The 27,289-nt window shown below is 37.0% G+C and overlaps 1 protein-coding gene across 12 annotated transcripts in view; it reads left to right on the forward strand.

Annotated features, from left to right (window-relative positions):
• Window positions 1–27,289, forward strand: part of LOC137021752 (copine-5) — a 349,050-nt gene that overhangs the window by 64,968 nt on the left and 256,793 nt on the right. For 8 of the 12 annotated variants that reach the window (XM_067388638.1, XM_067388631.1, XM_067388636.1 and 5 more), the window contains exons 13-26: window positions 441–582; window positions 663–851; window positions 1,390–1,589; window positions 2,735–2,842; window positions 2,922–3,223; window positions 7,565–7,718; window positions 7,845–8,048; window positions 8,197–8,298; window positions 8,638–8,803; window positions 9,009–9,069; window positions 9,157–9,205; window positions 10,100–10,299; window positions 10,423–10,497; window positions 12,934–13,047. In XM_067388638.1, the coding sequence (XP_067244739.1) occupies window positions 441–582; window positions 663–851; window positions 1,390–1,589; window positions 2,735–2,842; window positions 2,922–3,223; window positions 7,565–7,718; window positions 7,845–8,048; window positions 8,197–8,298; window positions 8,638–8,803; window positions 9,009–9,069; window positions 9,157–9,205; window positions 10,100–10,299; window positions 10,423–10,497; window positions 12,934–13,047 (2,066 nt within the window). The remainder of the gene's footprint in view (window positions 1–440; window positions 583–662; window positions 852–1,389; window positions 1,590–2,734; window positions 2,843–2,921; window positions 3,224–7,564; window positions 7,719–7,844; window positions 8,049–8,196; window positions 8,299–8,637; window positions 8,804–9,008; window positions 9,070–9,156; window positions 9,206–10,099; window positions 10,300–10,422; window positions 10,498–12,933; window positions 13,048–27,289) is intronic. The other 4 variants (XM_067388634.1, XM_067388648.1, XM_067388633.1 and 1 more) reach the window with 2 other exon arrangements.

Genomic DNA, 27,289 nt, shown 5'->3' on the forward strand with positions numbered 1-27,289 from the left:
ATATTTAAAGGATTAGTTCACTTCAGAATTAAATTTCCTGATATTTTACTCACTCCCATGTCATCCAAGATGTTAAATGTCTTTCTTTCTTCAGTCGAACAGAAATTATGTTTTTTGATGAAAAGATTCCAGGATTTTTCTCCATATAGTGGACTTCACTGGGGTTCAACAGGTTGAAGGTCCAAATGTCAGTTTCAGTGCAGCTTCAAAGAGCTCTACATGATCCCAGACAAGGAATAAGAGTCTTATCTAGTGAAACGGTCATTTCCTGGAATGTTTGATTTTTGATTTTTGGCGGTCCTCAAAAACCATAATTTCTTTTCGACTGAAGAAAGAAAGACAAACATCTTGATGACATGGGGGTGAGTAAATGATCAGGAAATTTGAATTCTGAAGTGAACTAATCCTTTAATGCTCTGTTTTATTTTCACCCTATGCAGGATGGCATGTATCCTCTTCTGGAGGATGATCACGAGGAGAGCGGCTGTGATGAGGATGAGGAGGAAGAGGAGACCAGGGAGGAGGAAGAGTTTGACAGCGACGAAAGCCTGGTGGATTCCGACTCTGACTCGGATGAGAAAGGTGCATTCTGATTACACAAACGTGTAATCAGTCTCTTTCATTCACACTAACGTTTTAACCTTTGGCTTCTCCTCTCTCAGTGAACTTGCAGGCCGATCTTGCAGACCTGACGTGTGAGATCGAGATCAAGCAGAGGCTCATCGATGAGCTGGAGAACAGCCAGCGGCGGCTCCTCACGCTGAAGACCCAGTATGAGGAGAAACTGATCCTGCTTCAGAACAAGATCAGAGACACCCAGCTGGAGAGAGACCGCGTGCTGCACAACCTCAGTGAGCGTCTGCCACATTCACACCATTTTTGACATTTATGACGCATTTGTGTGATTTTTGTCATTTTGCAGTGTTTTATGAGAATAAAGTCAAAATTACAAGAATAAAATTGGTATTTCAGGACAAAATGGCAATATTTAAAGTGCCACTATTATGCTATTTTTAAAGGGTTAGTTCACCCAAAAATGAAAATTCTGTCATTTATTACTCATCCTCATGCTGTTCCACACCGTAACACCGTCAGAACACAAATTAAGATATTTTAGTTGAAATCCGATGGCTCAGTGAGGCCTGCATAGGGAGCAATGACACTTCCTCTCTCAAGATCCATAAAGGTACTAAAAACATATTTAAATCAGTTCATGTGAGTACAGTGGTTCAATATCAATATTATAAAGCGACAAGAATATTTTTGGTGCACCAAAAAAAAAACAAAATAACGACTTGTATATTATTTTGTGTTGTATAAATAGGTGTTTTAAGGCACTTTAATAATCCCACTAAACATTTCTTCCACCATTATTCTTTGTGATTTTAGTGTCCATGGAGAACTACACTGAAGAGAAAGCCAGTAAGATCAAATCGGACTACGAGAAGCGTCTGAAGGAGATGAACAGAGACCTGCTGAAGCTGCAGGCCGCTCAGAAGGAACACGCTCGCCTGCTGAAGAACCAGAGCCGCTACGAGAGAGAGCTTAAGAAACTGCAGTCTGAGGTGGCTGAGATGAAAAGAGCAAAGGTGAGAGCTGGAGAGCTTTATTTTTAGAAACACACTGCCCCCTTGAGGCCATCAGGAGAAAAACAGCTCAATGTTTCAATGGTTTCGTCAACTAGAGAGATAACTGACTGTAATTGAACACAGTGCCAGCTTTTTATTTTAAGACTGTAATTAAAAAAGCACCACTTTTCCCATGAGTGTAGAATTTTTTGATGAAAGTAGCTGATCCCTTAAGCATAGACTGTGTCCCAGTTTGCATACTTGTAATGTATACTAAAAATATGCATGCTGTAATGGGAAAAGTGCTTACTTTTGAGTGTGTTGGAGATGTACCAGCATTGGAAAAGTGGCTTTTGGGGTCACTACAATTATATATATTTTATTTTATTTATTTATTTTTTTAAAGTGATGAACATTTATTCGGCATGGATGCATTAAATTGATCAAAAGTGACAGTATAGACATTTATAAGTTTACAGAAGATTTCTATTTGAAATAAATGATGCTCTTTTGAACTTATAATAATAAGGAATGTTTCTTGAGCAGCAAATCATCATATTAGAATTATTTCTGAAGGGTCATGTGACACTGAAGACTGGAGTAATGATGCTGAAAATTCAGCTTTGATCAGGAATAAATTACATATTAAAATATATTCACATATAAAACAGTTATTTAATTGTAATAATATTTCACAGTATTATTTTTTTACTGTTTTTGATCAAATAAATGCAGCCTTGGTGAGCAGAAGAGACTTCTTGAAAAAAACAAACAAAGAAAAAACCATTACAAAATCTTCCCAAACTTTTGTAAAATGTGCATTATATGAAAAAGAACACTATATGGAATAAGTATATCCTATAATGCAGTGTGCTTGACTTGACTGTCACTTTACAGTGTGATGAATGAGCCACGAATAAGCGCAGCCAAAATTTTAACACCTGTTTTCACTTATTTGACAATCCTGCCAAAAGTTAAGAAATTTGTACACACAGTTGATTTAAAAATCCTAAATCGCTTAATATTTTTCATATGCAACGTTACTGTAAAATGGAAATGTACTATGATTTGGGCCACAAACTGGAACACTGGACTACTAATTCCTTTTTTAAACCATTAGACACTGCTGTGTTTCTCACAGTGCTTGTTTGTCATTCCACCTATAGGTGGCGCTAATGAAGCAGATGAAGGAGGAGCAGCAAAGGAGGAGGGTGATCGAGGCGAAAAGGAACAGAGAAATCGCACAATTGAAGAAAGAGCAGCGACGTCAAGAGGTTTGTCTGATTAACAATTAAAAATGGTTGTTTATCACGGTGTATAAAGTATTTACTCTGGCTCTTCATGCTCCATCAGTATCAGATCCGTTCTTTGGAGTCCCAGAAGCGTCAGCAGGAGATCGTGTTGCGGAGGAAGACGCAGGAAGTGACTGCTCTGAGGCGGCTGGCTAAGCCAATGTCGGAGCGTGTGGCCGGACGTGTGGCCCGCAGGCTCACCAGCGTGGACTCTGGATCAGAGCTGACCACCAGTATCGCAACACCCCCCTCCGTACTGGACTCCACACGCTCGGTTTCCAGCATCATACGGCAGTGGAATACCAAACTGAATGGATACCTGGGAGAGAACGAGAGCCATGGGACTGGAGGAAGCCTGGCCAGGTCAGTGAGTCACACATCCATGACTCAATCAGTGCTTTCAAAGAAGTCTCTTCTGCTTATAAAAGCTGCATTTATTTGATTAAAAATACAGTAAAAACAGTGATATTGTGAAATATTATTACAATTTTAAAATAGGTGTGTTCTATTTGAACATATTTTAAATGTAATTTATTTCTGTGATGCAAAGCTGAATTTTCAGCATCATTACTTCAGTCTTCAGTGTCACATGATTCTTCAGAAATCATTCTAATATGATGATTTGCTACTCAAGAAACATTTCTGATTATTATCAATGTTGAAAAGTGTTGTGCTGCTGCTAATAAACAACATTTATTTGAAGTGGAAACCTTTTGTAACATTATAAATGTCACATTTGATACTTTTGAACATTATAATTTATTTGAAAATAAATACATTATTATAAAAATATTTAAAATAATAATAATAATAATAATAAAGCTGCAAGCAGCCATTAAGGGGCCATACACAAAGAAGCAACAAAAAGTAAAATCATCAGTAAAATATAGTTTTAGTTAGTTGCAATTTAAGAGTAAAAGTATTAACAGGCACAATCCCACCACTTTTTTTTATATGTCCTTAGAGTGTGCCCATAAATAAGTGTCAAATTTGGTGATACTATCCCATTTCATTTAGGATTTACAGACATGTATATGTATGAGTACATAAATGACCCATGCATGACTTTGATTGCATTTTTTTGCCACTTACTATCAAAATTTTGGCATTTAGGCTTCAACGCATAGCCAGTGACCTGTGCCCGGTTGCATAAAGCACCTTAAGTTTTTCCCTTAAGTATGACACTTAAGGCGTGATTTCCCCTTAACTAAGGGAATGACTTAAGGGTGTTGCATATAATCTCTTAAACTGTTCTCTTAGGTAAGGGAAACCGTTAAGTGTTTAACGACAGCATCCCAGGTTTTGCCGTTAAAAAATTCTACTGTTGCCATGGACACGTTATTTGTTAATACGTATCGTGGTAAGTTTTCACAGAAAACAACATAATATGGATAAGGAAAACAAAAAAGAAAACCAAATATGAAAGAGACGAGAAACTCAAATTGATTGTTTACTCAAAATTGAGATTTCTGCCGTCATTCACTCACCCTGACGCCCTCATGTCGTTCCAAACCCATAAGACTTTCATTCATCTTTGGACAACAAATAAAGATATTTTTAATATTCTCTCATCATTTATGTCCATTTATTGAAAGACATCCATATGATTACGGCTGTGTCGGAAGCTCAAATGTGCGCGCAAGAACCAATGAGGGTTGTTTTTGCGTGTGATGCACGCACGTTTGCGCTTCCGTTTACCATATAAGATATGTTATAAGATGTTATATTTCATCAATGTTTATGTGAATAAACCGCTAAAGTACAATTTGTCTATCATATAAAGCGGCCGATCGTGGCACGTTATACGACTTGGATTGAACCTGCTCACTCTGTGTAACACTTAAGGTGAAGTTTTACGAACCTTACGATATACTTAGGGAAATGAAGGTTAAGGGGCTTTATGCAACACTTACGCATTACTTAAGTGAAAAATATATACTTAAGGGAAATTCTTAAGGGTTTATGACGTTTCGTCTAAAGAAACCCTTAAGTAACACTTAACGGTTATTTTCTGCAACACCCTTAAGTTTAAGGGAAACATAAGGGCGATCTTAAGGGAAAATTACACTTAAGGTGCTTTATGCAACCGGGCACTGTTTCCTTTTTTTGCTTTTGTGGTTTTGTCTCAATCGGTTTCGAAGATATTTATTAAGAAAATGTGTTTGCATTTTAATTTTAGGGAAGCCCTGACCTGAAATGCATGGTGGGGAAAAAAAGAAGAAAACTTATCTCGTTATTTCCACATAAGACATTATTTCAACATAATATCTTACTTCGACATAACTTATTTTGACATAACTTATTTCAACATATCTCATTATTTCGACATAAGTCGTTATTTCGAGATATTAAGTAGTTATTTTGACAATTCATTATTACATATAAAGTTTAATAAAAGACGAGTGAAATTCAACGCTCAAAGTCCTGGCTTTTACTGCGATCGCCGTGGGTTCAAATCCGCCTTTTGCCGAGCTCGCTCTTCTCTATTTTTCCATCACATATCACATCAGAAAGGCATTTATTTTCAATAATAAATAAAATAAAATGTTCAATAAAACATTGATAAACCTCTGGGATTTTGTAGCACTAACTTGTAACAGTAGGTCAATATAACTACAATGCATTCTTTAATTGATTCCCTGTCTTATTCTGCCCTTTAGTGGCTAATATCGAAAGAGAAAATACTGCTATCCTCACTTAGTGTAAATAGAATGTATCACTATTTTCACTTAGTGTAAATAACATCTACAGCTATTTGCACTGTAAATTGTTATATTTATTAAAATTATTAAATGGATGCTGCCTTATTGGGAGAATAAAACCCACCCAACACCTTCCCCTAACTCTACCAATAAACACTTTTAATATTATTAAACGCTTGTTAGGGAGTTTATTTCCATTTTTATTGAAAATAAATACCTTTCTGATGTCATATGTGATGGGAAAATAGAGAAGGTTTGCGGATTCGAACCCGGGCAGATCACGTTAAAAGCCGAGACTGAGAACTAACACGCTATTGCTGCACCAATGAAGACATTCAATTTTGCACATCTTTTACCCTTGATATAGAATAATGAGTTATGTCGAAATAATGACTTAATATAACAACAAAATAACTCAAAATAACGACCTATGTTGAAATAACGACTTATCTCAAAATAACGAGACATTTTGTCGAAATAACAAGATATGTTGAAGTAACGACTTATGTAGAAATAACGAATTATAATGTCGAAATAAGGAGATGTTATGTTGAAATAACGACTTACTATCTCGAAATAACGAGACATTTTGTCGGAATAACAAGATATGTTGAAGTAACGACTTATATAGAAATAACGAATTATAATGTCGAAATAACGACTTAATATCTCGAAATAACGAGACATTTTGTCGAAATAACAAGATATGTTGAAGTAACGACTTATATAGAAATAACGAATTATAATGTCGAAATAACGACTTAATATCTCGAAATAACGAGACATTTTGTCGAAATAACAAGATATGTTGAAGTAACGACTTATATAGAAATAACGAATTATAATGTCGAAATAACGACTTAATATCTCGAAATAACGAGACAATATGTTGAAATAACGACTTAATATCTCAAAATAATGAGACATGTTGAAATAACAAGATATGTTGAAGTAACAACTTATGTAGAAGTAATGAATTATAATGTCAAAATAACAAGATGTTATGTTGAAATAATGACTTAATATCTCGAAATAATCAGACATTATGTCGAAATAACAAGATATGTTGAAGTAACAACTTATGTAGAAGTAATGAATTATAATGTCAAAATAACAAGATGTTATGTTGAAATAACGACTTAATATCTCGAAATAATCAGACAATTTGTCGAAATAACAAGATATGTTGAAGTAATGACTTATGTAGAAATAACGAATTATAATGTCGAAATAACAAGATGTTATGTTGAAATAACGACTTAATATCTCAAAATAATCAGACAATATGTCGAAATAACAAGATATGTTGAAGTAATGACTTATGTAGAAATAACGAATTATAATGTCGAAATAACAAGATGTTATGTTGAAATAACGACTTACTATCTCGAAATAATCAGACATTATGTCGAAATAACAAGATATGTTGAAGTAACAACTTATGTAGAAGTAATGAATTATAATGTCAAAATAACAAGATGTTATGTTGAAATAACGACTTAATATCTCGAAATAATCAGACATTATGTCGAAATAACAAGATATGTTGAAGTAATGACTTATGTAGAAATAACGAATTATAATGTCGAAATAACAAGATGTTATGTTGAAATGATGATTTAATATCTCGAAATAATCAGACATTATGTCGAAATAACAAGATATGTTGAAGTAACGACTTGTGTAGAAATAACGAATTATAATGTCGAAATAACAAGATGTTATGTTGAAATAACGACTTAATATCTCAAAATAATCAGACAATATGTCGAAATAACAAGATATGTTGAAGTAATGACTTATGTAGAAATAACGAATTATAATGTCGAAATAACGAGATGTTATGTTGAAATAACGACTTATGTCAAAATAACGAGAAGTTTTCTTTTCTTTTTTTCTCACCAGCATAAGTTTTTTTTTTTTTTTTTTCCACTATGCGGTTCAGGGCTTCCGTACAATTTAAACTGTAGTCTGTACAGTGTATTTCTCTATTTGTTTTCAGTAGCAGAAAAAAGTTCCAGAGAAAGGGTACGAGCGCAAGTTTTTCAAAGACAGCCCGTCAGAAGTGGCAGTCTCTGGAGAGGAGGATCATGGATATTGTGATGCAGAGAATGACCATCACTAATGTAGAAGCTGATATGGATCGCCTCATTAAGGTGATTGTATTGGTGATCATCCTGAAACCCTGTGCTCTTTGTTGTATAAGATTGTTGTGTAAATGAACAACCGTGAGTGAGTAACAGATTTTTAATTGATCAAACTTTGTTTTAATTTGCCTTCAGAAACGTGAGGAGCTGTCCATGCAGCAGGAGGCGCTGTTGCGCAAGAGAGAGAAGTTACTGAATGAGGGCTTCAGAGAGGATGAGGAGGAGAGACTGCTTCAGGAGATGAATGAGGAGATCGAGGTTCTCAATGCCAACATTGACTACATCAGCGACAGTCTGTCAGACTGCCAGGCCACCATCGTACAGATCGAGGAGACCAAGGTGACGGGCTTCTCACATGTGACTGCTTTCTTATTGTTGTAACATTGATATGATTGCGTGTATGTAATTGAAACTGCACAATTTGCAAATCACAGGTCCTTTATATTTACTTATGGGTGTTTTATAATTGGTAAAATCATTATTTTAGGATGAGCTGGACTCGGTGGACACCTCGGTGGTCATCAGTTCCTGCTCTCTGGCTGAAGCTCGTTCTCTCCTGGACTACTTCCTCAAAGCCTCTATTGACAAGGTACATCCAGGAAGACAAATGAAACTATTTGTTGTTATAATTTAGGGTCATCCAGAGTAATACAAGATTAAGGTTAAAATGGTTTCTGAAGGATCATGTGACACTGAAGACTGGAGTAATGATGCTGAAAATTCAGCTTTGATCACTGGAATAAATTACATTTTGATATATTGCAATAGAAAGTATTAATAATAATAATTCACAAAATATTAATGTCTTTTTTCTGTGTTTTTAATTAAATAAATGCAGCTTTGGTGAGACTTCATTCAGAAACGTTAAAGAAATCGTACTGACCCCAGACTTCTGAATGATAGTGTATTTGTGTGTTTGTGTGTATAGGGCTTGCAAGTTGCTCAGAAAGAGGCTCAGATTCGTCTGCTGGAGGGTCAGCTGCGGCAGACGGATGTGATTGGCTCTTCCCAAAATCACATGATCCTGGATGCTCTAAGGGAAAAGGCGGAGTGTATCCCTGAGCTACACGCTCTAATCCACAACGTCCAGCAAGGTGAATAATTTTTACAATACTTTTGATGAAATGTGTTTTCTTTTCATTTTTCTACCATGGAATAAGAAATATCCCTCCCTATTCATTTTTGTATGTGCAGCTGACAAACTGACATACTGTAGTGATGTAGAAAAGAAACTGAGAAGTTTTTATTTTTAAGTACATTCCACATTTTTGTAATTATGGTGTTTCATATGTTCCTCAGAGAATGGCTATGCAAGCACAGATGAGGAGGTGTCTGAGTTCAGTCAGGCGTCAGAGGGCGGGTATGACTACTTTCTACATCCACATTTATTATTAAATAATCTACGTTTGTTTCAATTTCAACATCACCGCTCGTCTTTCTTCTACAGTTTCTCCCAAATGAAGTTGTCTGCGAGTCAAGATGACTTTAAGATGAAGGTACTCAACTCTAACTTGGTGTCTTAGCATTGATAGAATAGTATTAAAATACTAAAGTGGACCTATAATGCCCCTTTCACAAGATGTAATATAAGTCTCTGGTGTGAGCAAAAACATGCCATTTTGTGTGTCCCTTTAAATGAAAATGAGCTGCTGTTCTCCATCCCCTTTCCAGAAGAGGGCGGAGCTTTAACAGCTCATAATTCAGTTGCTCAACAACAACAAAGCTGGAGAATCTCCCGCAGCCAAATTGAGGATTGTTCAGCCTTACATTGTTCAAACCGGAGTCGACACTGATGGAGAGACTCAGGAACTTTTAGAATGAAACTGGATGTTTCTGAATGGTTACATTTATGTAGTTGTTGTGGAGTTGATTCAACTCATCCACTAGCATGTGCCGTCATGTTCATCTTTTGTGCAAATCCAGCGTTGAATTGATCCTCGTTTGTGAAGCAGTGCGGCGTAAAATGACGGCATGACAACAACACTCTACTACAACAACTCTTCCTCTTCTCTAAAGCAGCCCAACATGGCCTCACCCACTTTGTTGCGTGTTCCCGGGGGCGGGGTTTATGTCAATTTTAGGGTTTGTGATGTCTCTAACCCGGGAAGAAGCTCATTGTAGTCCCTACCAGCTGATTGTTGTAGTCCTTAAAAAGTGATTTCTGTAAAAGAAAATATCTCTCTTTGCGTTGAACTTTGAGAGTTGTAACTTTACAGACATTGTTTATGCTCAAACTGCAGCATTACACACTAACTAAAGTTAAAAACGTGAAATCATGATCAAAGACCCCTTTTAATGGCTCAGCAGCACTCATTTCTGTTCTGTGAGTTATAACCAGCAGGTGGCAGTGTAGTATTTTGTTGAAAAATTCACTGCGTATCCTCTCACAGGTTGAGCCTCGGCTATCTGCACAAATGAAAGCGGTGTCAGCTGAGTATTTGGGCCCTATTCTGGACCTCAGCTCCAAGAGCATCACTAAGTCGCTGGCCTCTCTATCAGAGATCCATGAGAACGGCCTGGTCCTCAAAGAGCCCTATTCCAGAGAGCTGGTGTCTCGAACCATCAGCCTGCCTGTCCGAGGACACACTTTGTGAGTGAAAATTACATCCATTATATAGAACGTAGGAAGGTGTAATCAGCCTTTTTGTAAGCTGTCTCTTCACCATTATTCAGGTTTTTTTAGAATATGACCCAGTTTGTATGTTTGTTTCAGCCCAAGGCAGTCCAGAGGGTCTGACACATCTCCCTTAACAAGGAGGCAGTCATATGACCGAGGCCAGCCATACAGGTAAGTTCATCAGCGGGACTCTGCCAAATGATGTTTTTAAAATGCAAGGCAAGGTCTGGGGTTTCAAACTGGGGCCTGAGAAAGTTTCAGAAGAACAGTTCGGAGTAAAAGAGGGAAAAAAAAGTTTCATTTTGCTTTCTTAAGACTAGACAGAAATCATAAATTAAATATGTAATTTATCCTATAGACAGCCATAGTTTTCGATATTATATTTTTTAACACTTTTTAAGAAATCTTCAATGATGAAATATATGACTGGATAAATAGTTTTTTATTCAACTGAAAGTCACAAAATGCAAAGCAATGCAGGTGCTAACTTTGATGATTAAATTATTATTATTTTTTTTATGTTTGTTCTTAATAAAAATAGACTTAACTGAACAATAGCCTTTAAAATGACTTAAAATACATGTATAAAATCAAAGAGGTAATAATAATTGGTTCAAATAAAGTATCAAAAGCAAATTTATTGTAGGTTTTATTGATCCTCATGTTTTAATGTCGCCACGAGATCTTGTCACACCCCTAGTTTGTATTTTTGTTGAAACTTTGTATGAGGCTTTCTTGTTGCTTTAGGAAAATAAACAAAAATAAGTAATAATAATACGGTCACACTTAAAAAAAAAAGGTATAGAAAAAGGTTTCCCTTCAGGTTTATATATCTAAAAGTAAAGATATTCTTTCAGATAGTGTTTTAATAATTTTCTTAGACCGTTAGTATAATGACAATATTAAAGCCAATTATTTAATATTTGCAAACATTTTATGATATATGAACTATATCTTTAAGCAGGGGCGGCGCTAGGGGTGGGCTAAGGGGGCTGGAGCCCCGAATGTTTTCCCAAAATCCCCGAATCTTTCCGGTTTGAGCTTTCTTAACAGTGCTCTCAAAATATATTTTTTCTAATTTTTCTCTATTAAAATATGTTAAACAGTTCAATATCCCTTTTCTACAGTATTCGTCATATCCATTCACCGGCAGCACCTCCTGTCACTCACTCAGAGAAGCGGCAGGCCTCGAGACCCTCGTTCGGTCCGGTTGGATAGGATATAACAGCTGATATTACAACTTAAGCACATTTGTCAGCTAATCATTCATTCAGTGTTTCCCAATGACCCTGTGCTGCCGCCGCCGTTTCATTATAAGCCGAAAATTTAAAACATACAAAGCTTAAATGGTCTCTACATTGTATTTTAGCAACAAACTAAAATCGAAACCATGATATGGCTTTGTGCCTTTATAAAACAGCAAAATTTGCTCACGCGATCAGCTGGTGATCAAAATAAAATCTCAAGGATTTATCTTTTAAAAAGAAATTAGTACAAAAGTGTTGTAATTTCCCTATACTTGTGTAAAGTTATTAATTAATAAAATTGTCATTTATTTTAGAGTGCATGTGTTACAATATATGGAAATTACTGTCATGAATAATTATATAATATTGAAACATTATTATATTATTATCATGCCCCCGGACACCCCTAGAGGAGGTACACCCAACAAACTTTTACAAATTACAGTGCCAAATAATGTACATTTTCTGAACAACAATGCTACAACAAAAGCTCCTTTCACGTCAGTAAAGCTGTTAACAGAAAATTAAAATGTCATTGGACAAATATTGATTTGGGCTAAGCCCCGGAAGTTTACAACGTCTGGCTCCGCCCCTGTCTTTAAGTATAAATTTGCTCTTAAAATTGACAATATAGGAAAACGGTCACTTGGTAGTAGATGAAACAGTCTGTTTTGGTTGTATGCTATTCTGAACATAACAAAATGAACATACTTAAAGGATTAATTCACTTTCAAATGAAAATAAACCCAAGCTTTACTCACCCTCAAGCCATCGTAGGTGTATATGACTCTTTACTTTCTGATCAACACAATCTGAGTTATATTAATAAATATCCTGACGCATCCAAGCTTTATAATGGCAGTGAACGGGACCAATGAGTTTGAAGCTCAAGAAAGTGCTTCCATCCATCATAAACGTACTCCACACGGCTTAATAAAGGCCTTCTGAAGCAAATCGCTGCGTTTGTGTAAGAAAAATATCGATATTTAACAAGTAAAATATCAAGTTTTGCTTTGGATGGAAGCACTTTCTTGAGCTTCATACTTGTTGGTCCCGTTCACTGCCATTATAAAGCTTGAATGCGTCAGGATATTTATTAATATAACTCAGATTGTGTTGATCAGAAAGTAGAGAGTCATATACACCTAGGATGGCTTGAGGGTGAATACATCTTGGGGTACTTTTCACTTGAAAGTGAACTAATCCTTTAAAGCTGAAGTGTGTACCAGGGCAGCAATTGTTATGTTCATAATTATTACGTTTCAGTGTTCTGTATGTTATATTCTTTCATCTTATCATGCATGCTCTTTGTGTGTGTGTGTGTGTTTGTGTGTGTGTGTGTGTATGTGTTTTATGCCAGAAGTCCAGATGTAGGCTACACCCCTCCTTCTTCACCTCCTCTCCGAACACGTAACGACCGCAATGTCTTTTCCCGCCTGACGAGCAACCAGAGTCAGGGCTCGGCGCTCGACAAGTGAGTCAAACACAAACACACACACGCACACAGCATGAACCGTCTTCTTACGTAAGAAAATCGGACCCTTTATAGGGTCCGACTCCTCATTGTACCCGAGCATGGAATTTTGCAACCGCCCAAATGTTCTCTAGGTTTATTTAACTATTTCCCTTTTCCACCTAACTATTTCTTTCTCCTTCAGCTATAAGTAAATGACTTGGCTTTCTGTCAGGTTACTTTATTACAGTATTTGAATCCACTAGTTTGGTAGCTCAGCGTTAACCCTGCGCATGCCGCCGGCAGTATCAATCTCTAATTGCAGTCGAATGGTTAGTATAACTCAAAGCCGACAGCAGAAGCTACCGTCAGTTCTTCGGCTCCTGTGAATTCTCATTATAACACCACAAGTGGGCACATTAGAGTAGGATAACCAATTATTCCACCCTCTGAAGATGGGTTTTGTTTGCACTTTTCTTCCATAATTGAATCAGCAGTGTCTGATATTGCCATAGAGATCTAAATTGGTCATTTGATGCGCCTGTCAGGGATTTATCTCATTATTTTTCCAACCCCTTGAATATTGCGCTCTCCTAGTGTGAGTGTGTGTGTGTGGGGTAGGACACATATCGTATCAGACTGTAGAGTTCTCTTAACCCTTGTGCGGTCTTCGTTTGGGAAGTACACTCAGGGTCTTCGGGGTCTCCACAGACCCCAGGCAACAAAATGCAATTTTGTAACAAAATACTTGTTTTTTTAAAAAACATTTAATTTTACTCTGTTTATTAATGTTTTTACTCCATGTTTGTACAGTTTTTGGAGGATTTATCATATTTTTTAAATTTATATAAATAAATTAAAAAATATTTTTTTAAAATAGGTTTTTATACAAAAACAGCTTTTTATGTAAAATTCACTTTATAAAAGACCCACATTTCTAAATTTCATTCATGGGGATAACATGGATAATTTGACATGGTTTAGTGTAAGATTTTTGCCCATCTTTTGGAAAATGCAGTTTTAAAAGTAAAAAAACTATCATTTTTACCAGTAGATGGCTGCAGAGCTCCACTATATGCTATGTGCTATTTGAATGACTGAAAGACATCTTTTCATAAGTTTTTTTCAGTTGGATTCATATCTAAATATTATGAAATCACAATTATAACAATAAAGGGTACTTTTTGTCAAAGTTTAGTATTTTTGTAATGAAAAAAAATAGTTTTTCAATATTGTTACATTATGATGAGACTCCACTGTGAAAATGGACAAAATTCATCCTCAAAATCAACATTTTGGAAAAATTAATTTTTTTCAGTACAAAAAATGCTAAACTTTGACAAAAAGTATTTTTTATTGTTATAATTGTGATTTCATAACATTTAGATATGAATCCAACAAAAAAAACTTATGAAAAGATGTCTTTCAGTCAGTCAGATAGCACATAGCAAATAGTGGAGCTCTGCAGCCGTCTACTGGTAAAAGTGATTTTTTTTTACTTTTAAAACGGCATTTTCCAAAAGATGGGCAAAAATCTCACACTAAACCATGTCAAATTATCCATGTTATCCCCATGAATGAAAGTTAGAAATGTGGGTCTTTTATAAAGTGAATTTTACATAAAAAGCTGTTTTTATAAAAATATTAATTCATTTATTTATTTATATAAATTTAAAAGATACAAGAAATCCTCCAAAAACTGCACAAATATGAAGTAAAAACATTAATAAACAGAGTAAAATTACATTTCTTTTTTAAAAAGCAGTTATTTTATAACAAAATTACATTTTATTGCCTGGGGTCTGTGGAGACCCCGAAGACCCTGAGTGTGACCCTTTTCTTTACACTAACATAAAAACAAGATATCACTCCGATTTTTTTTTTCTTTGTAGATCTAGAAAGTGTTAACAACGGTACAAAGTTTCATGTCATTTGGACAAAGAGAATATTTTTTTTATTTGAGCAAACGTCGTTTGGGGTCTGTGCAGACCCCAAAGACCCTATAAGGGTTAATGTAATTTCTACCAGGCCGTACCATTCCACAGTTTGTTTACACTGCTTGCGTTGCCATCCTGTTCGTAGTTATTCAACCACCTTTAGCACAGTAATTTTGTGTTCTGTGTGAAATCACCATAATTAGTGCCGTTTGCTAAGGCAAGCATCACTATTACTGTAGCTCATACTTAGAATTAGGGATTTGAGCAAACCCCTAATGGTATTAAACTTAAGTGTAACACATCGCCAATGCATGACCCCCAAAAAAGGCATTTTTAGGACCCAAGCACTGATGGTGCAAGGACCCTGTTGTAATTGCTCAGTCATTTATTCTTCTTCTCCGAAATTAATTGCATTTTTGAGGGCCTAAACATGCTCGAAAACTCATGAACCTTTGCACATGTGTAAGAAGTGGTGAAAATTTACGTCCGATATGGGTTTCAGAATTAGGTGTGCCAAAATGGATCGATAGCACCACCTTCGCGCTTCAATTAAGCACCCTTCCGTACGGGTATGAAATTCGATAGACAGATGTAACCGCTCAATACCTAGAAAAAGTCATGGGTGCAAATAGGGCTGTCACAATATTAGATTTTTCACACCACGGTTATTGTGGCCAAAAAATATCACAATATCGATATATTGCGTTATTTATAGACCTGAAGAAATAAAAATTAATAATAGCATAGTAGCCTATACATTATGGCTGTTACCAATCAAATTAAATCATTATCAACAAAATCCATCTTTGACACAGAATGAGAAGTGGCATTAATATATTTACACAGCATTTACAATTTGTCTACATAAATTTATATATTTAAATAATTTTTTCTAATTTTAACTTTTTAATTAAAATGTACCTTTAAATATGAAACTAAACTAAACTGCCAGTAGGTGGCAGCAAGTCACTGTCTTAATGAGTGAGTGAGTCAACCGATATTTGTTCAAATGACTGATTCATTCAGGAACGAAGCTCGGATTCATTCGTTCTAAACGCAGATTCAGTCAGTATAACAAAAACATTTCTGTTGCACGGGGGCTCTGTTCTGCTATTCATCATTTTGAAATTCTCGTTAGCGAAATAAAGGGGAAAAAAAAAAATTAACAATACTGTGTCTAAAATGTAACTCACATTGTTCATTTAACAATAAGTTGAAGGAACATTGCATTTGTGCTGATTTGGGGAAAACGGCACTTTTGCTCGTGTGATATTGTAAAACTACTACATCTTATAATATGATATAATGATAAAAAATTGTCGGGGCAAAAAAATGCCTGTTTATCTTGAATTTTGAGGGCATATAACTGCATGCATATCTACGTCACGCTGAATAAGACGAGTAAAGAAAGCGCGGTACTTATTAAAAGAATCACCCTTTATTTAAATATATGAACACAGAAAATTGCTGTTAAAGAGATAGTTCACCCAAAAATGAAAATTTGATGTTTATCTGCTTACCCCCAGGGCATCCAAGATGTAGGTGACATTTTTTCTTCAGTCGATCACAAATGATGATTTTTAACTGCAACCGCTGCCGTCTGTCAGTCAAATAATAGCAGTGATTGGGAACTTGAACAATAAGAGTCGAAAAAACTTGCATAGACAAATCCAAATTAAACCCTGCGGCTCGTGACGACACATTGATGTCCTAAGACACGAAACGATCGGTTTGTGCGAGAAACCGAACAGTATTTATATAATTTTTTACCTCTAATACACCACTATGTCCAACTTCGTTCAGCTTCCGGCTAGTGAGGTCTGATCCCGCTCTGACAACGGAAGTGATGTCTCGCGCTCATTGAAGTATATGGGCGAGACATCACTTCCGTTACCAGAACGCGTCTTTTGACCTCACTAACAGGAAGCTGAACGAAGTTGGACATAGTGGTGTATTAGAGGTAAAAATTATATAAATACTTTTCGGTTTCTCGCACTGATCGTTTCATGTCTTAGGACATTAATGTGTCGTCACGAGCCGCAGGTTTTAATTTTGATTTGTCTGAGCAAGTTTTATTTACTGTTATAGTTGAAGTTCCCATCTACTGCTATTATTTGACTGACAGACGGCAGCGGTTGCAGTTAAAAATCATCATTTGTGTTCGACTGAAGAAAAAAAGTCCTCTACATCTTGGATGCCCTGAGGGTAAGCAGATAAACATCAAATTTTCATTTTTGGGTGAACTATCCCTTTAACAGGTTAATATAACATTTGCCATTCCATGACTAGTAAAATAATCACTCTCTGTAAAATGGCGTAATCCGCAGGGTGATGGACACGGAGGTGGGTATGAGGTTGATGGTGTTGCCACCCTTCGCACTGACTGTAGCTAGGCAAATCCTGCGGATTGGGCTGTCTAAGGAGCCGATAAACTCCCATTCTCTCGAGCTTATTTACTTTTTCCGGGTGTGGACAGAGCCCCTCACTCTCCCGCTCGGAATAGCTGCACGCTGCGTCGTCTTCTTGTTTGACAGATATCAGCGTTAAGGTGCAATACTGCCACCTGAGAGCTCAACCAGGTATTGGCGCTGGAGTATTTACATGTCATGATATCATAAGCTTCCTATTCATTTTAAATATTGTAGTTATCGCCAATACCGGTATATTGTCACACCTTAAATTAACATGATATCGATATTTATGTTTTCGCTGAAGGGTGTGTCCATGGCAGACAAAGTTCGATGTTTCGCCATGAAAAAGGAAGTTGTTGTAACTCGGGCATTCAGTGTGTGATAAGACTCCTGGCCTAAAGACATCTACATGCCAATATTCAGTTAGTCATCATAGCACCACCTGTTGGCAACAGGAAATGGCATGCTTTACACTATAATTCACTCCCTGAAACACATTTCAATATGCCATGTTCCAACCATTCTAGTAACACGTTAAATCATGCAACGGCTAAGTGCTAATGTATGCGATTAACACCACGAAACAGGAAGTTGTTGTAACTTAAGCTTGCAATGCCCAATCTGCCTCAAACTTCACGTTTGATAAGTGCCCTGGCCTATAGACATCTACATGCCAAAAAGTTATAGTCATATCGCCACTAGCTGGTAGCAGGAAGTGTGGCAAATACAAATGACTCATATTATCCTCCTATATTTATGTACCTCAATGCATATTTCCCACCTTGCTCTTTTTTTCCTAAAGCCACTGGGTGGCACGGGTGCAAGGGCCCTTTCATCGCTGCTTGCAGCTTTAAAATTGTATTTATTTTTTTATTTTTTTATTTTACAGAAGTTTTAAGACTTTCAAGGGGGCCACAGGATGACTTAAAATGATTATTTATTATTATTAAAAGTATTAATATTATTAAAATTCATTTAGTGATTACATATCATACTGAACCTTTTTATGAAGACTCGGGGTAGTGATACAAAAATATAAGTGAGTTTTTCTGAACTTATGACCAACAAATATGTAACTGGCACTGCTGAGACTCTCACACCTATACAAGATTTGGGTGGAATAAATGGAATATTAAGGAATTAAATGGCTTTATTAAAAGATATTTGTAAAAAACAAACAAACAAACAAACCAAAAAAAAACATATTGTGTTAATTTCACCCCTTTCTAGGTATGAGCAAGCACCACTCAATATAGTTAAGTGGTTTTGAAGATGTAACATTTCTATGCTGAAATGTCTATGCAGGTCATCATATGGAAATTAACTTTGACAATTTTTATGTGGTTCTAATGAACTTCCTTCTAGGCCACTCCTTTTTTTGTTTAGAACTTAATTAGATCCTATTCTCGTGTCTGTTGGCGTGCCTTTACATTAATAATCTTACCTGTTAATGTGCATGTCAGTCTCGGTATATAAGCTAGTTTGATTTTAATTATTTTAGCCCACTTGATTACTGATTGGTCCCCAGTGGGCGGGTCTGACTTGATAAGATTGGAATCCTGACAGCCTTTCAGTCTTTGCTTGGGTTAGCACAGAATAACAAAACCGGACAGCAGACACAAGACATTCATGCAGGCTAATATTAATAGACCTTCATCAACATTCAAATCAGAGTTGGTGTCAGCGAATCAAAGCGTCCCGTCAAATTGGTCACACACTCATTAATGTTTATCAGCTAAGTGTGTGTGCATGTCTTAAGCTTCTGGACTTCGAGTCTGACTGAATCTGTATTTTAAAGTAGCGATTAATGCTTGACACTTTATTAACATTTCAGCCAATCAGATGCTTATCTGAGGGACTGCCAGTGGTTCATATTGTTTTTCTTTTGACTCTAAGACTCAGCACTGACTTCATTAAACATCTTCGCACATGCATATGCAATTCAAAGATGTTTAGCAGGGTTGAGTTCAAAAGAAATAGAAATATTGTGTAACATTTTAAGTGCATTTTCTGTAACTTTGATAAATTGAATGCATCCTTTCTGAATTAAATTATCAATTAAAAACAAATCATGGTAACACTTTGGTATGGGGAACACATATTCACTATTAACTATAACTTAATTATGCCTCAAACTCTTAATTTACTGCTTATTAATATTTAGTAAGGTAGTTGTTGTAGCGTTTAAAGGATTAGTTCAATTTTCACTTCAGAATGAAAATTTCAGAATGAACCCCCATGTCATCCAAGATGTTTATGTCTTTCTTTCTTCAGTGAAAAAGAAATTAAGGTTTTTTGAGGAAAACATTCCAGGATTTTTTTCCATATAGTGGACTTCAGCAGCTACGATCGGGTTGAAGGTCCAAATGTCAGTTTCATTGCAGCTTCAAAGGGCTCTACACGATCCCAGACAAGGAATAAGGGTCTTATCTAGATCTTTCATTTGTTAAAAAAATACTTTTTTTTACCTTACAAAAATAAGGTAAAACAGCGATATCGGACGATTTTGGAGAAAATGAGGTGTTTTTCGCCCTACCGCAGTACTTCTGCATATGTCATGCATGACCTTTCCAACAGTGCAAGATGAACATTTGTGGTTAAAAAGTATATAATTAAAAAAAATAATAATATTAATTTTTTGGAAAATGACCGGTCGTTTCGCTAGATAAGCCCTTTAAAGCTGCATTGAAACTAATCTGGACCTTCAACCCATTGAACCCTATTGAAGTCCACTATTTGGAGAAAAATCCTGGAATGGTACCCTCAAAAACCATCATTTCTTTTTGACTGAAGAAAGAAAGACATAAACATCTTAATGGGTTTTACATGGTCATTTAATGCAGTTCTGCACAGACATGGTTAGTGAGTTTGACACTCGTTAGTCTCATGATAAGATGCATATTATTAAAGTCTTATGTTGTGTATTTTAACATTAATCCCAGTGCATTGCTGTTAAAGCTGTTAAAGGTGCCCTAGAATCAGAATTTGAATTTACCTCGGCATAGTTGAATAACAAGAGTTCAGTACATGGAAAAGACATACAGTGAGTTTCAAACTCCATTGTTTCCTCCTTCTTATGTGAATCTCATTTGTTTAAAAGACTTCCAGAAAACACTCGGATCTCAACATAACACAGACTGTTACGTAACAGTCGGGATCATTAATATGTATGACCCCAATATTTGCATAATGCCAGCCCATTCGACGCATTAGACAAGGAAAGGCAGTATTAACATCTGGATCTGTGCACAGACAAAGTAAGCAAGCAAGAACAACAGCGAAAAGTGGCAGATGGAGCAATAATAACTGACATGATCCATGATATCATGATATTTTTAGTGATATTTGTAAATTGTCTTTGTAAATGTTTCGTTAGCATGTTGCTAATGTACTGTTAAATGTGGTTAAAGGTACCATCGTTTCTTACTGTATTCACGGAGACAAGAGCCGTCGCTATTTTCATTATTAAACACTTACAGTCTGTGTAATTCATAAACACAACTTCATTCTTTATAAATCTCTCCAACAGTGTGTAATGTTAGCTTTAACCACAGAGCATAGCCTCAAACTCACACAGAATCAAACGTAACCATCTAAATAAATACTTTACTCACATAATTCGAAGCATGCATACAGCATGCATGACGAACATCTTGTAAAGATCCATTTGAGGGTTATATTAGCTGTGTGAACTTTGTTTATGCAATGTATAGTCGAGAGCTCGTGTGGCAGAGGGAACGCATCTCTTAAAGGGTCCGTGCTGAAAAAATCAGTGCATAGTTAATGATGCCCCAAAATAGGCAGTTAAAAAATTAATTTAAAAAAATCTATGGGGTATTTTGAGCTGAAATTTCATAGACACATTCAGGGGACACCTTAGACTAATATTACATCTTGTAAAAAAACAATCTAGGGCACCTTTAAAGCTGTTTTTGACAAACACATTTCCATAGTAATCGACTGCAGATCACGAATACTGTTGATAGAGCTTAATACTGTGTCCTAACCTGGTTTTAGAGTTTCACCAATTCCAAAATGCTAATTTAACCCTGCATTATATCCATGTTAATCTCTAAATATTTCTGTTAATGAAAGAAAACAATTTATGTTTATATTTCATTCATGTTTTATTCACTTTACATCTGCAGTCGTCCACATTCACATAATAGCTCTTGGAATAATCTGTGAGTGATGACTGCAGCATGCGGCTTTGAATCTCATGTACTTGTATATTGTCTTTGTGAATAGTGGGAGCCATTTAGCCTAGAGCATTATAGTGTTGTTGCAATTTCAATAGGAGACGGTGCATGAATGGAACGTGTATTGATAATACGTCTCACTAAAACGCTGGCCTTTTTATTAGTCATGTTTTATTTCTTTGATAGTCACAATAAAAACAGTTCAGATCAAACAGCCGAGTGAACTGAGACGTGAAGTGTCCATTACGACAACACGAGCTGTGGGGATGCATCACTGTGAGGCTTGTAAAGGTGGATCGGAGCTAAGGTCTGGAGTGGGCTCTTGCTGTCAACATTGAGTCTTATTCCAGTAACCCCACCCAATGAACTCTGCATAACCCTCCTGCTAACCCCTCCCCTTTTGCTCCGGCCCCACCCCCTGCTCCTGCCTGCTCCCTGGAAAGCTCCTCCCCCTCCCTCTCTGTCTTCTACTGACTCTTCCCACCTTCCCCTAACCCAATTGCTGTTCTGCCCTATAGGTCGGATGACAGCGACTCCTCTCTCTCGGAGGTGTTCAGGTAGAGATCTCTGTCTGTCATTCTGTTTCCTGTTGCCTGGTTGCCCCGCCCGGCCACACCCCACCAGGTGTGGTCACGGCGTGAGCATGCATGTACCCTTTCCATTTGCGTCCTGTGCTGTGAACTTTAAGCATTGAATGAACCTTATGGATGGACTTGTTTGAATAGCTTAAACGATCTTGAAGGTTCAAAGGAAGGAAAAACGGTTTAAAAATCGTGTACTGAATGTACTTGCTTAAATGTCAGCTTATGACACAAAATCATTGGATTGATTGTTTCCTGCCGATCTGTTGGGAAGGTCCTATTACAAACCCTATTTGAATTGTGCAACAGCTCTGGACTGGGATCAAAAGGTTGCATCCCATTAGCCAACTCAACTGCCTTTATTTTTCTCTGATTCCCTCACAAAAATTGTTGAATTAACCAGTCGGAAAGCAAAGAACCTCATTGGTTACTGCCAAGGCCATGAGAGTCTCCCTCAGCAACCGCCCAATACTTTCAAGCAGTCCAGAAGTTGTTTGACTGGGTTAAAAGCTATCGTTCACCCAAAAATGAAAATTACCCCATGATTTACTCTCCCTCAAGCCATCCTAGATGTTTATGACTATCTTCTTTCAGACAAACACACTCGGAGATATATTTAAAAATATCCCAGCTCTTCCAAGATTTTGAAGCCCCCAAAAAATGCATCCATCCATCATAAAAATAACCCATATGGTTCCAGGGGGTTAATAAAGGCCTTCTGAAGAGAAGCGATGTTTTTTTTTTAAGAAAAATATACATATTTAAAACTGTAATAATCAGCTTCTGGTAGACGGCTGTATGCATCGATTTGATACTCCTACATCCATCGCATCTTACAAAAACCTATCGCTTCACTTCAGAAAGCCTTTATTAATCCCCTGGAGCCGCATGGATTACTTTTATGATGGATGGATGTGCTTTTTTGGGCTTCAAAATCTCGCCCCCCACATTCACTCCCATTATAAAGCTTGGAAGAGCCAGGATATTTTTTAAATATATCTCTGATTGTGTTCATCTGAAAGAAGAACACCTAGGATGGCTTGAGGGTGAGTAAGTCATGGGATAATTTTTATTTTCGGGTGAACTATCCCTTTAACCCCCACTGGCTGAGAGATGCCCTGTCTCTTGATTCTTCCACAACTATGTAAATGAAGCTTACAAATAGGCTAGAGAGATTTTGGCTAAACTCGTTAAATAAGTTTTACATCCTTTACCCCTTTGAACCACCACTGATCTAATCATTATTTGGCAAGAGCTTTGTTTTTTCTGCTCTCTGTTGTAAAGACTGCAAAAAAATTGGTTCAGATAAACCCCACAGGTTTAATTTTGTATGTTACTCAATATTCTTTTCTTATCCAATATAGTGACACCGTTATTTCTCTGCACCCCATTATCCTGACAGCACAATTGCAGTTTTCTCATTTCTTTCGAGTTGTTCTCGTTATCCCATTAGAAGTTAATGACTCTATGATGGAACATGGAGTGCTTGGAACAACTCAGCCCCAAATTTCCTTTGAGAGACAAATCTGTTTAAGGGGAGAATCACAGACAGCTGGCTTAACTTGCTCACCAAGTGAATCAGTGGTGATAAACTATTCCTGAATGAAGCAAAACAGCATGATGATAAACTTCATGCTATGATGTCTAAATGTTTCATCTAAATTGTCTTATCTAGGGCCAGTGTAACTCTGCAGTTTGGATTAGCTGTTTTTTTTTTTTTTTTTTTTTTTAAGATCAACACCCTCTTCGATCAGCGTGAAGCTGAATGAGTCAGTAGGGAAGGCTTTTATTCTCTGAATGCAGCAGTCTGCTCTAAATCCTGCTATGGGAATGTTCAGATAAGGTTCATTCATAACAACTCCCCTCTTCGTTTATCCATGAAAAGCACAGAACCTCCATATCCTGACCTCCTCATGCTTGTCTTCTCTAAGGAGGAGACTTGGAGAAGAGGCAACAGGATGCCCCCCCTCCCCCTTCACACACCATGTCTTTGCTTTCAACCCAACGGAAGGGTCCAAAACCATGAGCTCACTCCTCATTGGTTATGTGCTGCATGAAGGTTTAGTTTTTAGATCATCATTTCTTAGATATTTTTTTTCTTCAAATTTGCTGTTGTCATTTGTTGTAATGTTTTGGATTTGGCACTTATGTGAAATGGAGTGTATCCTTTTTCATGCGTTATTAGTGTTGAAGGGCTTGCATGTTGAGTTTCTGGCTGTGTGCATAGTCTGATTTTTGGTTTACAGCAATAATGTTTAAAGCACAGCATGGCTCTACACCTGTATTGAGTTTGTTTGATTGACACTCAGTAAGAAATCAAATTGCTACCATTATTTATTTATTTTAATCTATTTCCTTTCACTCTAAACTCTTTAATTCCTCACTTATCGACTCAAATGAGCTAAAAATTAAACTGCATGGTGTGGTACTCATTATTGGAGCTTGCTAAGGCACCAACTACCAACTGTGAACTGGTGGGCAATAAAGAATGCAAAAGAAATCTTTGAAGGAAGGAGCCTGAGCATCATCTAGATGATTCAAGGTGTCGTAATTTGACCTGTTTAGCAAACACATAAGACACCTTAGCAACCACATAGCAATGCCCTGGAAATCACAGAGAACCCCCTATGGGCAAACACCACTTCAGATGAAAAAAATCTAGTTGCATATACAATTGAAACATGGTAATATGTAAATACATCTTCAGTAAAATGCTTTATCATTTAACTGAAGTTCACACAGACATAAGCTACACTGTAAACCCTAATGCTTAAAATAATTAATTGGTTTAAGTAGGACAAACTTAATCAAATTAGTTCAGTCGATTTAACTTTTATGAGTATTTAGCACTTTTTTTTTCTTTCAAGTCCACAGAACTAATATATTTCAGTAAACTGAGCTGTTTCATTGTTTTGAGTTTTATGAACTTATTTCTTTCAATTTAGATGAACTTAAATTTAACTGAAACTGGGCTGGGATTTCTATTTCCTAGCATGTTTTGCCCATGGTACTCGAAAGGGAGAGTAAATGCTAAAATTAAGTGTTATATAATATTAATTAATGTTAAGTGTGAGATTTGGTAGTGATTAATGTTTTGTTATGCTAGAAGATTTTCTGTTAATGTGGGTTTTTGGAGAGTTACCATCATGGTGACAAGTGGTGCATGCAGCTTGGTTTGAGAGCAAGCATATTAAATGCTTTATATTGCTGCACTCATGGCATACTGCCATACTATGCTATTGTTAACATGTCAGCAAATTAGCAAGTTTGCATTTTCTGAGTTAGCTTGCTATAGCTAGCTAAGTTTACACTAAAAAGATGTTCACATTGAGGTTACGTGAAAATTTTAAGTTAAATGCATGAATTAGTGTACTCAAACATTTCAAGTTAAGAACAATTAAAATGTATGGGTACAAAATAAAAATCTGCCAGTTCTGCTTACTTAAACTTTGAATTTATTAGCTTAAAAATTCTGATTGCCTCAAATTTTTGCCAACTTATTATGGCTTTACAGTGTACTAATGTTTTAAACCCCTCACACAATGTTAGTCTGGAACCCGATCACCATCAGTTCCTGTTTGCCGGACCTCCCTGGAGTCTTTTCCACTTTAGAGAGCACAAATGTGCCAACAGCAACCTCTCTCGTTTCATCTGTCCTCAGAGGCCTGGGATGTCCCAGTTTCCTCTTTAATCAGCCATCCTCTTGTCACCTCTGTGCGACTGCGCCGGCACACAGGCTTTGACGGCTCCACCATCATTAGGACTTCACAGGCGCTGAGCCGGACAGAGGCTGATCTCAGCCCACGGGAGACCAATTTCCCTTCATCCCAAACTCCAGCTTCATTTCCGTCTCGCTCGGCCGGCAGGAAAGAGCGTTCCGAGACTGGGCTGGTTGGGAACGCTGTCAGCCTGAAGGGGAAGAGCCTCATTATTTTTTTAGGGGAGGGAAGGCTTGTTTAGCCCTGCCAGGTTGCCAATGTATGTGGGCTAATTGGCAGCCACAACTGGAGATGCAATATTTTCTCGGCAGCAAAAACTGACACCAAAAAAAAAAAAGGTGATTTTTGAAAAGTAATGCCTACTTTTGTTTGATTTTGTTTTTCTTCTGACAGATTACTTCCACCTGTTTACTCTAAGAAATGACTTCTCTGCTTTCCAGAAGGGGTCAGTACTGAGCTGAAAACACCCCCATTGTTATGACTGACATAAAACATCCTCCGCTCTGCACAAGGGGGAGCATGGGAAAATAAGACCGAAATAAGACTAGAGATGAGAGCTCAACCCCGAAGTCATTTTACTTGTCTTGGTCCCTCGAGTACAAGTCCTTGAGACTCTAAGTTTTATTTTTGTTTCCTGAAGTTCTGGAGCAGTTTATAGACGAATCCTCTCCTCCATCAAAACAACGTGTGTTTAGCACATATCTCTTGCGATAGAAACCCTCATTCAGCCCGTGGCAGTGGTCCATCATAAATCTGACCAGAAATTCGGCTTGCCAGCTGTCAGTAAACGTTACATCCATTTGCTGTTGGCTCTGTGGTGCTTGTACGATGGATGTGGAGATTGCGGTTTTCAATTGCACAACAGCTTGCTTGTGCTATTGTTGGGGGAAAACAAAAAAAGCTAGTGGATGCCATCCAAGACGAAACATTGTCTGCTCTCCGATGTGATATGAGCAACAATGACAGGTGTCCTGTGATGGTTCTGCCAAGTCCATCAGCCATTAGACAGACCACAAAATGGTGACATCTTGACAAGAGTCCCAACATGGAACATCCTTTCCTGCCTCGCCTTTCTCTGGCTGCGGTCTCAGTGATTGACAGGTTGTAAGAACTTATGGGCGGTTTGACGGTGTTCGCACTGGTGAGGAAGAGATCTGAAGTGTCTTTTGGGAGCTGCTGGGAAACTCTGTTTCCTAATTGGGACCATCTCACTCACATACAGGCTGTCAAGAGGAAGAACTGCTGCGTGTCTCCACCAAAGAGTCTTTTAAACAATTTATGTGGATATAAATAAGTTTAAAAAGCCCCGTGTTGCTCTGCATCCTCAGACGTAATGGGTTCCTTTTCATCTCCGCCTTAGTGCGAGAGTTTCAGTAGATCATTTGCAAATTCTGTGCTGCATCAGCACACGTGTAC

Source organism: Chanodichthys erythropterus, chromosome 6 (genome assembly GCF_024489055.1).
Source record: "Chanodichthys erythropterus isolate Z2021 chromosome 6, ASM2448905v1, whole genome shotgun sequence".
Lineage (NCBI taxonomy): Eukaryota > Metazoa > Chordata > Actinopteri > Cypriniformes > Xenocyprididae > Chanodichthys > Chanodichthys erythropterus.